Source organism: Nilaparvata lugens, chromosome 7 (genome assembly GCF_014356525.2).
Source record: "Nilaparvata lugens isolate BPH chromosome 7, ASM1435652v1, whole genome shotgun sequence".
In the NCBI taxonomy this organism is placed as follows: domain Eukaryota; kingdom Metazoa; phylum Arthropoda; class Insecta; order Hemiptera; family Delphacidae; genus Nilaparvata; species Nilaparvata lugens.
Window position 1 is genome coordinate 10,917,982 of NC_052510.1, and position 16,778 is coordinate 10,934,759.

Here is a 16,778-nt window from a genome sequence, read left to right on the forward strand (position 1 = left end):
CAGTCAATACAGACATAAAAAAGGGGTGTGCTTGCAATTTATATTGTAGTTCTGATTTTTTAATATATTATTTTGGTACATAAGAGAAGTCCAGAACCAATTTCTTCATGCAAAATTTCCTTGTGCTAGATACAGAGTTGCCCAAAAACCTCGTATTTTTGGCTCATTTTTCAGTCTTCAGCTATTTCTGCCAAATCTCGTAATCGGACAGAGAAATTTGCTCTCGCCTTTTCTTCAGATCATAAAATTCTGAATAAAATGTGATCATTCGGAACTCTCTATCTCCAATGAGTACTGAGTTATGCTTTTTTTTTAATGAGTGAAATTTGAATAAAAAATCAATTTTGATGAATTTTAGTATTTGATCAACAATATCTTCCGATTGTTACCATTAAGATGTATATTTCAAAATCCCTCTGGGCGTATTTTTGTGCTCTACAATCTGAGATCAGGTAGAGTGCTCTATCTCATATAGATTTTCAGGTACACCTGACAAAAATGCTCCTTGTATTGTGAAAAACACCTAATTTTCAGCTTCAACCATCATCACCAACTACATTGTCCTCACATTGATATTTCGCACAATGACATAAGTTCATGACACTATGTTCTATGAGAATCGCCCGTTAGATGCACTTCATTTCAGTATTTCCTAATGGAGAGGCGCGCTTAAGGACACCTCAAGGATCAAAATTTCAAACACTTATAACTTTTGACACAGTGCTCAGATTTCATCGTACTACACTTCATTCTTCTCGTCTCGTCAGGGCGTTCCAAAATCATCCATCATAAGTCAAATTCGGTCAAAAAATGGAAAATTTATTGTTGAGTGTAATGGTGTAATTGGTTCTGGACTTCTCTTATGTACCCAAATAATATATTAAAAAATCAGAACTAAAATATAAATTGCATACACCAATGTATATAGTGACTGGACTATTGGGATATTCTCTTATGCAAACCATTCTTATGACATCACTACGGTAATAAGACTGAGCAAATGTGTTATTAAAGAAGTAATAAGTTACCTATATCAAACTAAAGCCAGGTTTCTGGAACACTCATTAAGCTTCTTATATTGAATCTAATGAATCATCAAAGCTATAAATTTCATATAGATTTGATGGTGCATTAGATTCAAGATTTAAAAGCCCTAGAAACCGGGTCTAAAAGATGTTAATAGTGACGTGGAAAGCTTTCTCAAATAAAATTTATAGGAGAATAATCAATGATATTGCGAGCTTCTAAACTGTTATAAATTGCTGTATAAATAAAAAATATCCGAGTTTACAAGTCTTGAATAGTTCCAAATTTTCTTAAATAACTCAATATTATTCGTAACAAGTGGTAATTGTGTGAAATTTTCCTAATAAATTTATTAATTCAAACCATCTAAATTCAAAATTTATATTTTTAATGTTTATTTTGGACTAGAATCTCATAAAAATTGTACACGTAAAATTCTAACCTTGGACTTTGTCACTTATAAATTTGGAAGAAAAATAGCACAAGGACTACCTTATTATTTCATCTTTCAATGTTATTACATTAGTGTCATTTGCATTGTAAATAAATAAATAAATAAATGTATTATAGTGAAGTCCACGTTATAATGGCAGAATTTGATTAACATTGGTGTTGCTATCCCTGTCTATTGTTTGACAAATCAGATAGGACTATCATTTTCTAGCTCGCAAATTTGCCAGATCGTTTTCAACACTTCAGAAATATAATTAATTGACAAAATATATCATCTCAACTATGAAAATTTATTTTTCTACAACTGCGCGTAAAGAAAGAATTTACACACTCAATTCTCCTCGTAAAACAGCTTATTTCTGAGGAGAATCTACTTTTTCGCTCGCTAACCATTCGCGCATGCGCAGAAGAGTTTCTTTACGCTTCCTAATCAGCTGATTGTAAGCAGCTCGCCAAAAAGTCAGATCTTAACCTAAAAAGTCGGTAATCGTAACTTCGCCGATATAAGTAATTCAACAGGTTTGGGCAGTTGTGGAAAAAATTTTGTATGTAATTCGCGCGTAATGCTTCTTTATCACTCTTGCAAAATTATCACGCTCCGCTTCGCGTCGCGTGATAACTGTTTTGCGCGAGCGATACTCGCGCATTACGCTCTTAATACATAAATAGCTATATTCAATCATTGAAAAATATATTTCTCAACGATTAAAATAAAATCAATAATATTTAACAAGAATGACCAGTTGATATTACATAAGATATACCGGTATCAGCTAAGGCAGTGGCAAGGCAGAGAATTGGCATCGCTGTTCTCCTATCTTTCTCCATTGCCATTATAACGTAGACCTCGCTATAGTTTGTAATTCAATTGAAGAGCGGAATATTTGCCATAGATCAACCAACCTTTGTTAGATGGTCGTTCCTTGTCTTTGCATTTATTTTCCATCAAGTTGACTCCTTCGTTTGAGATTGATTCCTCCACTTGTACAGGGGTGGCTGATACCTGCAAATATATTATACATTATAGATACAATAGATAATACACCCAAAAATTATATGGACAAGTTCATTTATTTATTACTAGCAGGTAACCCGTGCTCCGCGAGGGTCCAATTAGCAGCTTGACAAACTGAAAACTTATCTTATAAGTATTTTTCAAGTATATTTCTACAATGCTGAAGAACGTTCTGGTGAACGATCCAAATGTAAAAATATTGCACTAATATCTCATGTTTTTTTATTTATATTGATTGTTGCTTAAACCTCAAATGTGGGAGCCGCCTTATTTATTCATCTATTTATTTTACAATATCTACAATGGAACCTTACGTATCTATGTACCACAATTTCTAAATTTCTATACGTTTCAAGGTCCCCTGAGTCCAAAAAGTGGTTTATATATATATATATATATATATATATATATATATATATATATATATATATATATATATATATATATGTGTGTGTGTGTGTGTGTGTGTGTGTGTGTGTGTGTGTGTGTGTGTGTGTGTGTGTGTGTGTGTGTGTGTGTGTGTGTGTGTGTGTGTGTGTGTGTGTGTGTGTGTGTGTGTGTATGTATGTGTGTATGAGTGTATGTGCGTATGTGTACACGATATCTCATCTCCCAATCAACGGAATGACTTGAAATTTGGAACTTAAGGTCCTTACGATATAAGTATCCGACACGAACAATTTCGATCTGATGCAAATCAGAATGGCGAAAATGTTGTCAAAAACAGGGTTTTTTGCGATTCTCTCGAAAACGGCTCCAACGATTTTGATCAAATTCATACCAGGAATAGTAATTGATAAGTTCTATCAACTGCCAATAGTCCCATATCTGTAAAAATTCCAGGAGCTCCGCCCCATTTATGCAAAGTTTGATTTTGGATTCCCAATTATCAGGCTTCAGATACAATTTAAACAAAAAATTCCAAGTGGAAACGATTGCGCATGAAAATCTCTACAGTTAATGTTTAGTAACATTTTCACCCAAGATTTAAGATAAGCACGAAATTCGAGAAAATGTTATTATATCAATTGCAAACTGTTGGCAACTGTTGATTCTATTAAATCATTCACTATGAAGAGATAGCAGACCTCGTGTGTCTCCAGTGTTATAGTCCTGTCACCAGCTGGCTTAGATCTTTGAATAGTAGACTTGAGATGCGCGGGAACACTAGCGTCAGGTGATCAATTTTCATAACGAAAAGGAAAATTGTGTGAGTGCGCCACACCAGATTTTTATAAGTGAAAACAAAAAATCTGGTTTGGCGCACTCACACAACTTTCCTTGCCGTTATGAAAATTGATCACCTGACGCTAGTGTTCACGCGCATCTCAAGTCTACTTATAAACAAAGATCTGAGCCAGCTGGTGTCAGGACAATAACGCTGGATGCGCACGAGATCTGCTATCTCTTCATAGTGAATGATTTAATAGAATCAACAGTTGCCAACAGTTTGCAATTGAATAATCACATTTTCTCAATTTTCAAACTTATTCTCAATTTTTGGTGAAAATGTTACTGAACATTAATTGAAGAGATTTTCATGCTCAATCTTTTCCACTTGAAATTTTTTGTTTAAATTTTATCTAAAGCCTGATAATTGAGAATCAAACTTTGCATAGATGGGGCGGAGCTCCTGAAATTTTTACAGATATGGGACTTGTGGCAGTTGATATAGCTTATCGATGACTATTTTAGGTATGACTTTAATCAAAATTGTTGGAGCCGTTTTCGAGAAAATCGCGAAAAACCCTGTTTTTAACAACATTTTCGCCATTTTAGCTGCCATCTTGAATCGCATTTGATTGAAATTGCTCGTGTCGGATCCTTATATATTGTAAGGACCTTACGTTCCAAATTTCAAGACATTCCGTTAATTGGGAGATGAGATATCGTGTACACAGACGCACATACACTCATATATACACACACACACATACAGACCAATACCCAAAAACCACTTTTTTGGACTCAGGGGACCTTGAAACGTATAGAAATTGAGAAATTGGGGTACCTTAATTTTTTTTGGAAAGCAATACTTTCCTTACCTATGGTAATAGGGCAAGGAAAGTAAAAATGAACATTGTTCAGAATGATATAGCCTACCTGAATTCTAAAAAAAACTGTGAAAAAATATAGCTGTGCTTCAGGAAAAATATTTTTTTGAAATAGCCTGTATCATCAGAAAACAAGAACCTTATAAACAAACATCTGGTGATACCAATTGGTCAGATTTACAATCTCTTTGTAGCCTGCAATCGACTCTCCTGTCTGACTTCGATATTTTTCCCCTATCGAAAAATCGATATCAAGTCACCAACATAAATAAAGTCGATCTAAAGCTGAAATTGTTACCCGAAGGGGTAAAGTGGATCAGCTTACAAATATCGATTATTGCCAGTTTAACGATATTGTATTCCATTACAGTAACATAACCTACCACTATCAGTGCTACTAAAGAGATCGTGTTGAAAAGTTTGGTTAGTTGTTATTGTTAATTTAATAGATGAGTTGTAATTGATTACAGTTTTTATGAAGTGACAAAATGCCTCGAAAATATGTTAAAAAAATTGGACTTGAAGGCAAGCGTAACTACAAACCAGTTTTTTAGAAAAAGCTATTGATGCTGTCAATAAAAATAAGTTGTCAATACGGAGTGCAGCAGAACAATATGCAGTGCCCTACACAACATTGAATAGATATTTGAAAGGGAAAAGTGGAAAATCATATGGGGGTCAGACAGTCTTTTCTACTGAAGAGGAAGATTTTCTTTGTCGTGGCATTATTAAGTGTGGTGAATGGGGATTCCCATTAAAAAGACTAGACATTAGAAAAATTGTACAGCATTATTTGAACCAATCTGGACAAGTGAAATTCTTTTCTGATAACTTACCAGGAGAAGAATGGTTTTCAAATTTCATGAGACGTCACCCATCTTTGAGTGAGAGAATGTCTCAAAACATCAAAAGAGTTAGGGCAGGAGTTTCCAAAGACACTATATCAAATTACTTTGTGGAACTTGAGAAATCTCTTGAAGGAATTCCAGCTAGCAATATTATAAATTATGATGAAACCAATTTCACTGATGACCCTGGCAATTTAAAGGTGGTTGTAAAAAGGGGCTCAAAACACACCGAAAGAGTTCTAGACACTTCTAAAACCAGCATCACGGTAATGTTTGCTGCAGCTGGGGATGGACAATGCTTCCACCCTATGTGATTTATAAGGCAAAGCACTTATATCCAACTTGGGTGGAGAATGGACCAGAAAATGCATGCTTCAACCGAAATTCGAGTGGCTGGATGTATCTGGTGATGTTTGAGGAGTGGTTCACTAAAATCATTCTTCCCTATGCCAGAAAACTTTCTGAAGGAATTGCCCTGATTGGTGACAACTTGTCCAGTCACATCTCACTAAATGTGGTGGAAATGTGTGAGGAGAATAATATTGAATTCGTTCTTCTACCTCCAAACTCAACTCACCTCTGCCAACCTTTGGATGTAGCATTTTTTCATCCATTAAAAATGCATGGCGGAGAGTTCTGGGAAATTGGAAAGAAAAAAATAGGGCAGTGCTCCCAAAAAGTGTATTTCCTTCTCTTCTAAGGGATACAATTATTGTCGAAATTGGGCTCACATCTGCAGATAACATACGGTCTGGCTTTAGGGCTTGTGGCATTTTTCCCTTGAACAGTGCTAGGGTCCTGAGTAAATTACCACAGGACTCTGAGGTTGATGAAGATTAGGACGAAGATGGGGCCGGTGAAAGATGGAGTAGTTCATTCACTGAGATTTTGAAAAAATTCCGAGAAAATGACCAACCACCAAATCAACAGGGGCGAGGCAAGAGAATGAACATTGTTGCAGAAAAAAGTGTGAGTGCTTCTGATGTCGTTCCCACAGAAGGAAGTTCATCAGGAAGACACCGACAGCATTCACCGCCCATCAGAGATGGACCAATTGAAGAGGAAGATACTGCTGAATCTAATGGAGAGGAAATGACTGCTGAGGATCCATCATTGATTAGATTTAGTGCTGGAGATTTTGTAGTTGTAAAATTTGAAATAGAAAACTCTTCAAAACTGAGATTCTGGGTGGGAAATATTGTAAACATTTTAAATGAAAATCGCTATGAAATTTCATTTCTATGGAAGAAAGTAGGCAAGAAAGAAACTATTTTCCACTACTCTGATGAACTTGACATACAAGAAGTTGAAAAGAGCTCAGTAGTGGAAAAGGTCAGGATGTCAAGCCTCAGAAGAGGGAGATTTCTAGCACTTGGTACTCAAACCAACTCAATTGAATGATTTTTCTCATTTGCATGTACGTATTTTCTATTAAGTTACAAAAATTCAATTTTGAGTTTACTATTTCTAACTATAATTTTTTTAAAACATTATTAATGATCCACTTCACCTCAGTATAGAGGTGAAGTGGTTTTATAATGGAATTATAATGCTGATCCACTTCACCCCAACAGATGGGGTGAAGTGGATCAAACAAAAACATTTTTTCTACAAGTCAATTTTGAGCAGAAAAATATAGGCTCCAAGGCATTGGAAAGAAGAAGATTGAGAGGTGAAATATAAATTTTTTAAAGACTCTCTGTACATGTCAAAGCACAAAAACTTTAAAAAATATGCCAATTTTGATCCACTTCACCCCAGATTACGGTAACCTTTTTGAATTATTTGAATTAAACATGTTGTGATTGAATAATTCAAAAAGGGTACTGAGATTTTTATTTTTCTTTCTATTATCACGATACAAGAGTTTGTATAAAATTAGTTGAGGCTTGGAGAAAATATCCGTGTTTCCAAATTGTGCAAAATTTCAATTTGTTCATGCAAGCTCATATGACTGGATATATTCATATTGACAACTCAGCATCGACAGCTTGTCGAATTGAATAGATCCTGTCATATGGGCTTGCATGAAAAGATTGAAATTTTGCACAATTTGGCAACATAAGTCACAACTTGTGTTATACAGACCATATTGATATTTGAAGAATTAATTCACAATTAATTATTGTGGATGGAACATCCAGTCAACTTATTTTGCAATGCAAATCTTTCAAATATTTTTTTTTTAATAAGAACAATATTGGAGAGATATTATACAAACAACACACCAGTAGAGAAGAAACTCAGACATTCTAAACTGATGTGTGACAACGCATATAATGATTCATTTTTCCACACTGAGAGAACTTTTTCTACATACTGTTCCCTGGAATGGTCTCTCATTGGTGTGAGTGCGCATATGACGAGTTAAATTAACAGTCCGAGAGAACCTTTTGGTACAGATTGTACACGGGAAAGGCTTCTCGTTGGTGTGAATACGCAAATGAAGTGTTAGATTACTTGACTGAGAGAAGCTTTTATTACAAAATGTACACTGAAAAGGCTTTTCTTTGGTGTGAGTACGCAAATGAAGTGTTAGATTACTTGACTGAGAGAAGCTTTTATTACAAAATGTACACTGAAAAGGCTTTTCTTTGGTGTGAGTACGCAAATGAAGTGTTAGATGACTTGACTGAGAAAATCTTTTGGTGCAGACTGAACACTGGAATGGCTTCTCTTTGGTGTGAATACGCATATGAACAGTCAAGGAACCAGACACAGAGAACCTTTTGGTGCAGACTGTACAATGGTAAGGCTTCTCTTTGGTGTGGGTGCGCATATGAACAGTCAATTCCCTAGAAGTGCAGAATATTTTGATACAGACTTTACATTGGAATGGCTTTTCTTTAGTGTGAGTACGCATATGAACAGTCAAATGGCTAGAATTATAAAACCTTTTTATACAGACTGTACACTGATAATGCTTCTCTTTGGTATGAGTCCCCATATGATTAGTCAATGTACCAGACTGAGAGAACCTTTTTGAACAGACTGTACACTGGAATGGCTTCTCTTTGGTGTGTGTACGCATATGCTTAGTCAAGGCACCAGACTCAGAGAACCTTTTGGTGCAGACTGTACACTGGTAAGGCTTCTCCTTGGTATGAATGCGCATATGTCTGCTCAAACTAACAAAAAAAGAGAACCTTTTTGCACAGACGGTATACTGAAAAGGTTTCTCCTTGGTGTGGGTACGCATATGCAGTCACACAATCAGACCGAGAGAACCTTTTTGAACAGACTGTACACTGGAATGGCTTCTCTTGGGTGTGAGTACACATATGCTTAGTCAAGGTACCAGACCTAGAGAACCTTTTGGTGCAGACTGTACACGGGTAAGGCTTCTCTTTGGTGTGAGTGCGCATATGAACAGTCAAATTTCTAGTCCAAGAGAAGTTTTTTGCACAGAATGTACATTGATGATGTTTTTTAGATGTAGTTTTGCATGAAACCCTCCCCTCTCCTACCATTTCTTCATTGTTGCCTTCTCCCTCCTCTTCTGCAGACGAATCACTCCCACTATCAGCTGATGATGGTTCCTGAAATCACAAGTTTCAAATATCAATGAGCAAGTGATGTAATTCACACATGACAAATCAGCACAAAAATGCACATTCACAATAATCTCATTATTTCGTATTCTTTACTGATTTAGTATACATCAAGTACATCATAAAAATGATAGGGAGAGAAAAAAAACTCCCAAATTTGATAAGGTTACACATGATCCGAAATAGGTTGTTTATAGACAAGAAGTCTTGTAGTTGTTCACTTCACAAAAACATATAGTTCTAACATTAAATTGATGATTGAACTGAGCTTTGCTCCGTAGTCGATGAAAGATCATTTTGGAAGTTAGCAATTTCCACATATTCCAGAGCTGTTGAAAAATGTTCTCATTGTAAATTGTATTTATTTATTTGTGGATACAATCACAAATCATATAAATATGATTGGGGAGGAACAAACAAGCTTGTCCCGAAACTATTCCATTCACGAATTTTGATAATAATTAATAACATGTCCAAAAAATAGTTTATGTTTCTACTGTTAAAAGTTCAAGTTAAATTTTCGTCCGAAAATATATTTATGAGCTGGAAATTTTTAATTTAGAAGAATTAAAACACCAAATTATAGTTAAATATTACACTTAATTACCACTGCACATTGAATTAATAAGGTTATTTTATAAAATAAAATAAATGTAATGAGAGTTCTGGGGGTAATTCAGTACAATGATTTCACTTAACTGAATATTACATCTATAATATTGTTGTGATGGAGCCGTTGACATGAGTGAACCACGTGCTTTTTTCCCACTTTTAAAGAAGAAACTTCTAGAAGATTCCTTTTTGAATTTCAATAAATGAATTTCCAAGAACCTGAAGAAAGGGTATTTTGAAACCGTTGGCTATTCAGAGAACAAGTTCTGGCAGGTTCTTTATTGTAAATAGTCAGTCATAGGGTTAGAATAATAGGTCCTCGTGTGAGTGAGAGCGCATGCGTGTGTGAGAGGGAGAGAGTGAGAAAGTAGCTGAGCACGTGGTGATAGTGGCAGCATGTATATAGCCAACTAATATATAGTGATAGTGTAGTAGTAGTTATATATGCATGTATTATAGTAGGAATGGTAGTATTGGTATAGAATATTAGTAGTATGTAGTTGTATTAGTAATTAATTAGCGAGCATGAAGTAATGAAATAATGTATGAATGAAAGAATGGATGATGATAACAGGAGGGCAAAAATATTATTATTGTAATTATAGACTCAAAGAAATATATATGAATATAGATACATATAAAAGTGATGTATTCATTGTCAAAATCGTTGATAAGTAAATTGATTTGAATTGAATTTTGATTGTAAATTGATCTGCGGCTCACAGACTACCGAATAGGAATAGAGACGCCAATATGCCACCGTCAATAGTAGTTAACTTCACCTCACGCTTCACAAAATCGAGTTGGTTGACCGCCAAGCGACTTAAAGGTAGGCTTTCAGCTAGTGAACTTAATACCAATTTCCCTAATACCCCAGTCTACCTGAGCGAACATCTCACTCCCGTGACACGCTCTCTATTCAATGCGACGAGGCAACTTTTGAAGGAAAACAAACTAATCTCAGTGTGGACCAGGGACTGCAAAGTCATGGTAAAGGCTGCCGCCGATCATCGAGCATTCCTGATCCGTAATTTGGAGCAAATTGCTGAGTTACGCCGAAAAGATAGCAAGCCTATTTCCGAGGATGAGGCTCAGTGAACACCCAATCACAACTTGTTGTTTTTCATCCAAATTCTGGTAAATTAAGAAACCAGTCAGAACACTATTATTTTTATTTTTTATTCATTTTTCAAAATTTTTTTATTATATAGAATGAAAGTGAAATATTATTATTTTCTTGATTCCCTAATACAGCTAAATCTTTTTCCATTCTAAATTTAATAGCATTTCCTATAATACTAATTTTTGAATATAAATCCCTTAGAAAACACATTCACCTTTAAATTTGCAATTTAAAATCATATTTGAATATAAGGTTTAGAAAAACTAAGGATTTAAGTTATTTTTTAAGGCAACATTCGTGCAAGCGCCTGCTTTTTGCCTATCTCTAAAAAATAAATCCATATAATCTAATAATATCGCCTGTTACTTCCCAAAATAGAGATATTAAGAATAACGCTACTTCATTTTAATCCAATTAACTCAAATATACTGAATAATTAGTGTTTCTTGAATATTATTAGCATTCAGAGTAGCCTACACTGTTTGTAATTGCTGCACCTGAAATTTTAACTTGGACAAAGTATTATTTTTGACAGTGCACGACATTAAATTTCTTGATTTTATTTATTTATTATTCCACTTGTTATTTATTTATTTATACATTAATAGATTACGTTATTTATCTCAGATATTGCTTGTTACTTCCCAAAATAGAGGGTTAATGGGGAATAATACTATTTCATTTTAATTCAATTTATCTAAATATACAGAATAATTTGTGTTTCATAAATTATCATTAGCCTTCTGTGTACACTGTTTGTAGCTACTGCACCTGAAATTATAAGTTGAATCAAGCCCCATTGACAGTGCATAGCAGTTCTTAGTATTATCATAGATCTTGATTATCTAGGTGTTTGAGATTGAAGCAGTCTACAAGATCACAGTAGAATTATTTACTCGAAAACAACAGAAGGGCATGATACCGGTACAGTTTGAAGAAAACAATAATAATATAATAATAATCGGCGATAAGATTACAGTAGCCTAGTTACACTTCCATCCCGTTGTCTCTCTATACCTACATTCATATCAGTAACTCAATAATCCAAATCAATAGTTTAGTAGATATTCTTTTACTCCACTATAAATTTTAATTCTGTAATAAATTTAATTGATAGATAGTTAGTTATTACTATAAACTTCATATATTAAATTTTCAAATGAAAACGGTACTATTATAATTACAGTACTCGTATCATTTAGACCTCAGTAAGTGGTGTAAACCTTGCTATTCAATTCATAGTAGAATAAGTACTTCTACTATCTTGCTAGTTCTTTCATATCAATACCTATATTTATACTTTTTTAAATTCTAGATTTTTAATTTACATAATTAGCTTTATTCTTTATGTATTCTTTTATACATTAAGAATTAAATCTTTATAATATAAGATATAATTATAAAGATAGGCTAGTACTTAAGATATAAATAGATTATTTAATATAATTAGATTACATAAAGATAGGCTATAATTTAAATATTAGATTACACATCATTGGCTGTGTCATGTCTATACAAATTACTGAATAGTCTAGATTGTCTTTCTTATCGGGATCTTCTTTCTTAACAGAATATTCAGTTCCCACTGTATGCACAAAAATCGTTTTTAGACCAACTAATAATTGACAGAATGATTATGAAACAGAATTTACTTATTGAATAAACTAACACATAAAAAAACATTGCTCTCTTGATTTATAGTAAGAGTAATGTGAACATTTATGGGCCACTAATAGTAATAATTAAAATCTAATTTCTTATTTCACAAAGATGAAAATGGTCCACTCAATCGTAAATTTAAATATAATTAGGGAAATGATATTATATACAATTATTCATGCTTCTAATTCATTTTCTAGTTTGGCTAGTCATTGAGATGATCGTGACTAGGTATATTTATCAATTAGAATTAAGCACGAATTTGTTTCCCGCTAAACGTATTTTTCCAATTTTTGATTTAGTTTATTTATTTATTTATTTAAGGTACTTGTATTCTTTTGTGCCCGGCAGGCGGCATGGCTTGTCTCATTGTATTCACAGTATAGAACAATGAGTGATCTGATGGAGCCAATTGATGCTTCACCAATTGAGTGCACTGAGTGCACGGATATTAATGATTTTTCTTTAAAATTTCCTATTTTAACTTCTTCCGGAAATAGGGACAAGACGGATTTCTCAGTAATTCACATGAACATGAGAAGTTACAAAAAAACATAGATGAATTTTTAATAGTTTTAGAGAGTCTAAAGCATCGTTTTGGCTGTATTATTTTGACCGAGGCATGGCTGAATGACGATAGTGACCTGCTGGATATTGAGGGGTATAGGCTCCTTAGATCCTACAAAAGTCTAAATCAATGCGATGGTGTTGTAGTGTACATAAATAATGAGCTTTCAGTGTCTTGCAGGGAGCTTCAGCTGGGTGGTGTGGCCACCTGTGTATCAATTGAATTCGACTGGGAGGGGTCTCCCTGTGAACTTCTTGCAGTTTATAGAAGCCCAAACTCCAATATATATCAATTTTTAAATGCTCTTGACACCCATTTCAGAACCAAATCAGGAAGCAATAGGAAAATTCAAATTCTAGCAGGGGATATTAACTGTGACATTCTTAATGTTGCTACAGGATCTATAGAGGAGCAATACATTGATGTACTGAACGATGCTGAATTAACGGCCTGTATAGATAAAATTACCAGGCCAGTTAGTGGAACTTGCATCGACCATTATTTTGTTAAACTTCCTCGCTCATTTGATGTTTCAACCACTGTAGTCCAAACCTCTATGACTGACCACTATGCCATATGCATGAATCTAGCAAAAAATTCTACAAAAATATCTTCACAGAATAACAACAAATATTTTTCCAAGATTGACTGGCATGGTATTAATAATGATATTTCTTCACAAAATTGGAGCTCTATCCTTGATGAAGGGGACGTGAGTGTGGCAACTCGTCTCTTCACAGATACACTCCAGAAAACAATAGAAGTGAACACAAAACTAATTAAAGTGACAGCAAAAAATAGTAAATTGAAGCCCTGGATTAGCTTGGGTTTAGTTCAATCAATCAGGCACCGGGATAACTTGAAAAAAAGATTAAATAGACAACCTTTTAATGCAACTCTAAAAAATGAATTTATTCAATACAGAAATAGGCTACACTATCTTATCAAACAAACAAAATATAATTACTATAAGAATAAAATAATTGAAGTCTCAAATAATCCTAAGAAATTCTGGTCATCTGTGAATGAGGTCTCGGGGAGGCCTGCCAGGGTGCATGCATTTCCTGTCAATGTGTTCGCGCGGGATGGTCGGGCTCCTGCTCAAATCACTGCAACCGAGGTTAGCAATAATTTCAATGAGTTCTTTGCCTCTGTGGGAAAGCGCTTGGCTGATTCTTTAACTCCCCTTGGCGAGCCAGAAATAAACGATTCCGATCATGCTGTTGGTTCTGTGTTCGAGTTTCGACTTGTCACGCGAGAAGATCTCATGCAGGTGATCGGTAGCATGAGAGGTAATAGCGCCCCAGGCCATTATCGTATTCCAGCAAGAGTAATCAAGTACAATATTCAAACCCTAATTGATCCTATTCTTCACCTAATTAACTCAAGTATTCAGACAGGTAAATTTCCGGACATGCTCAAAATCTCAAAGGTAATACCCATCTATAAGTCAGGTTCAAAAAATGATTACACCAACTACCGTCCCATTTCTCTTCTGCCTATTACTTCTAAGATTCTTGAAAAATGTGTAAAGACCCAGTTAATGCAGTACTTGGACCAAAATAATGTTCTATCCACATCACAGTATGGTTTCCAAAAATCTAAGAACTCTTCTGATGCTTTATTCGACCTATCAAAATATGTAGCTGATAAAGTAAAAATAAGAAGCAAATTAATGATAACTTATCTTGATCTTGCTAAAGCCTTTGATTCTGTTGATAGGGAGAAGCTATTGTTCAAACTTGAAATGGTTGGGATCAAGCAGACTGCTCTACTATGGTTTAAGAGCTTCTTACAGAACAGGACACAATATGTCCAGATCAATGACAGTGGAAGTGGTTTGGAAAAGGTTGATTACGGCGTTGTGCAGGGAAGTACCCTTGGGCCAATTCTCTTCCTAATCTATATTAACAATCTCCCATTGCTTGACATTAATAGTAAAATATTTCTATTTGCTGATGATACAGCTGTAGTATCATCAGGAAAACAGTGGGACGATGTATTCAAAAATGCTACTTCTGATTTGGCCAGAATAAAGAGCTGGTTGGTGTCGCAAAGACAAATAATTAAAACAGTTTTGAAAAAGGAACAGCACTACCCAACAATTGAATTATTTACTGAATATCCTGTTTTAAATATTAGACAACTTTACATAAAATCTCTACTGCTCTTTCTAAAAAAAAAATAGATATAACATTCTACCCGAAATTCCTCACACCTACCCCACACGATTTAGAGTCAACCATGGATTTGCGACGCCGCGGGTGGCTCAAGGACTGGAGTTGAGAACCCCTTTCTATCTTTCTCAACTTCTGTACAGGAATCTGCCGGCTGAGATTAGAATCAGTATGGAGGTAGGTATGCAGTGTGCCGGCATTCAAGCGTATGGTGGAGGGGTGGCTATACCGCCTTGGCACAGAAATGTCTGAAAGCCTGCTTCGGTCTATGTACTGGCATTAATCTATTATCCTCTACGATGCTTGGAATTCACCCAGATATTTCCATTTCTCTTATTCAAATCCCTTCATATATATTTTTTTCAATTCCAGAATCTTACCTGAGGCTCCGCTTGTCCCTGCTCCATCATGTTCTATCATTTTTTTAATTTTTTTCCTTATCTATTTTTATTTTATTTTTTTTACTAGTATTCCTTTCAAATGTTTCCATTAACTTTTCAAATTACTTCTATTTATATTTTAAGTAAATATAATTTCTTTGTAGTTAGTTATCTAACTCATTCATTATTTATAAACCGAATATTAATATTTATTTTTTCTCCTCACAATTTAATTTATTACTTTTACTTAGCAGCCTGATATATTTCAGGCTACCCAGAACTCACCCCTACACAGACGAATAGTCTTGTAGGGGTATTCCTGTATCTATGTAAAGTGTGTTTAATTTCCTGTAATGTATATTTTTGAGGAATAAATCTTATTTGATTTGATTATTTTCCCTATAACAAATTTGAATTAGTGTAATTGAATATTATTTAAATGAGAAGCTAACGTGTGTGCATGTAATCAATAGTTGCTATGCTATACAAATTCTGTAAAATTACACCTGTATTTATCAAATTCATCTCAATAAATAATAAAATATATCTAAATAATAAGATTGCAATTTTGTAGAACAGGTATAAATAATGTAATATATTATCATATTTTTTAAGAGGAGCCTTTAATTTTAATTATTTAGAAGTTTAATATAGGCTACCTAAAACAAGTATATATTTTCACAATTGTTGCCTGTCAGAGCACATGGCATTTTACCAAGTGGCGACTCTAGGGTAGTAAGGGTAGGCATGGTGGGGATTGCCCATAAATAAGGGTGCAACTTGTGCTAGCTCTCTCGGTTCTCAGTAGTGCGTTTTGAGTGATATTTTGAGTGTGAAGTGTCAAGTGTACTCGAACTCCAGACGATTATAGAGCCCTGACTGGAAAAGTTCAGAAAGGTTTTGTGAGTTATTTATTTCACATTAAACCATATATTCTAATTACTAATATCTTATCCCACCAGCCTTTCAAGAAATCCCTAGTAGCCCACAAAGTTCTGAATTAAATATTTTTCAAATTAAATTTTGTTATGAACTCCGGTAACTTTCATTTAACATTTTGTTTTAATAACTAGACTACTTATTTTTCTCTGTAATCTTTTATTCAAATATTTTTATTAATTTTTTTGGCTCCTCTCACATAACATTGTAAACTTTATCATTTCCGATTTTGTTATCTTCTAATTCATTTATTTTAATTAATATTATTTCAAATAGTTTGTTTAACCTTTGCTTTAAATTTTTAATTTTCTTTTTCTCAATAAATTTCCATTGTTATTCTACTTGGCCTTTCACTTGTATCTACCTTACTCAT

At 34.2% G+C, this 16,778-nt stretch overlaps 2 protein-coding genes across 7 annotated transcripts in view; both read right to left on the bottom strand.

Annotated features, from left to right (window-relative positions):
* The window catches only part of LOC111059477 (zinc finger protein Xfin-like), a 48,422-nt gene that overhangs the window by 20,737 nt on the left and 10,907 nt on the right, over positions 1–16,778 (bottom strand). For 4 of the 6 annotated variants that reach the window (XM_039433660.1, XM_039433658.1, XM_039433661.1 and 1 more), the window contains one exon: positions 8,864–8,935. The exons of 1 other annotated variant lie outside the window; for it this stretch is intronic. In XM_039433660.1, coding sequence (XP_039289594.1) covers positions 8,864–8,935 — 72 coding nt within the window. Of the gene's footprint in view, positions 1–2,382; positions 2,469–8,863; positions 8,936–16,778 lie in introns of those variants that run through there. One more of the 6 variants, XM_039433663.1, reaches the window with a different exon arrangement.
* On the bottom strand, positions 4,471–8,846 carry LOC111060146 (zinc finger protein 2 homolog). The gene has a single exon (XM_039433665.1). The coding sequence runs from the start codon at positions 8,593–8,595 to the stop codon at positions 7,681–7,683; it is 915 nt and encodes a 304-aa protein (XP_039289599.1). The 5' UTR covers positions 8,596–8,846; the 3' UTR covers positions 4,471–7,680.

Bases quoted from the DNA above. Each gene is read 5' to 3' on its own strand.
- LOC111060146 (XM_039433665.1), bottom strand. From the start codon at position 8,595: ATGCGTACCCACACCAAGGAGAAACCTTTTCAGTATACCGTCTGTGCA.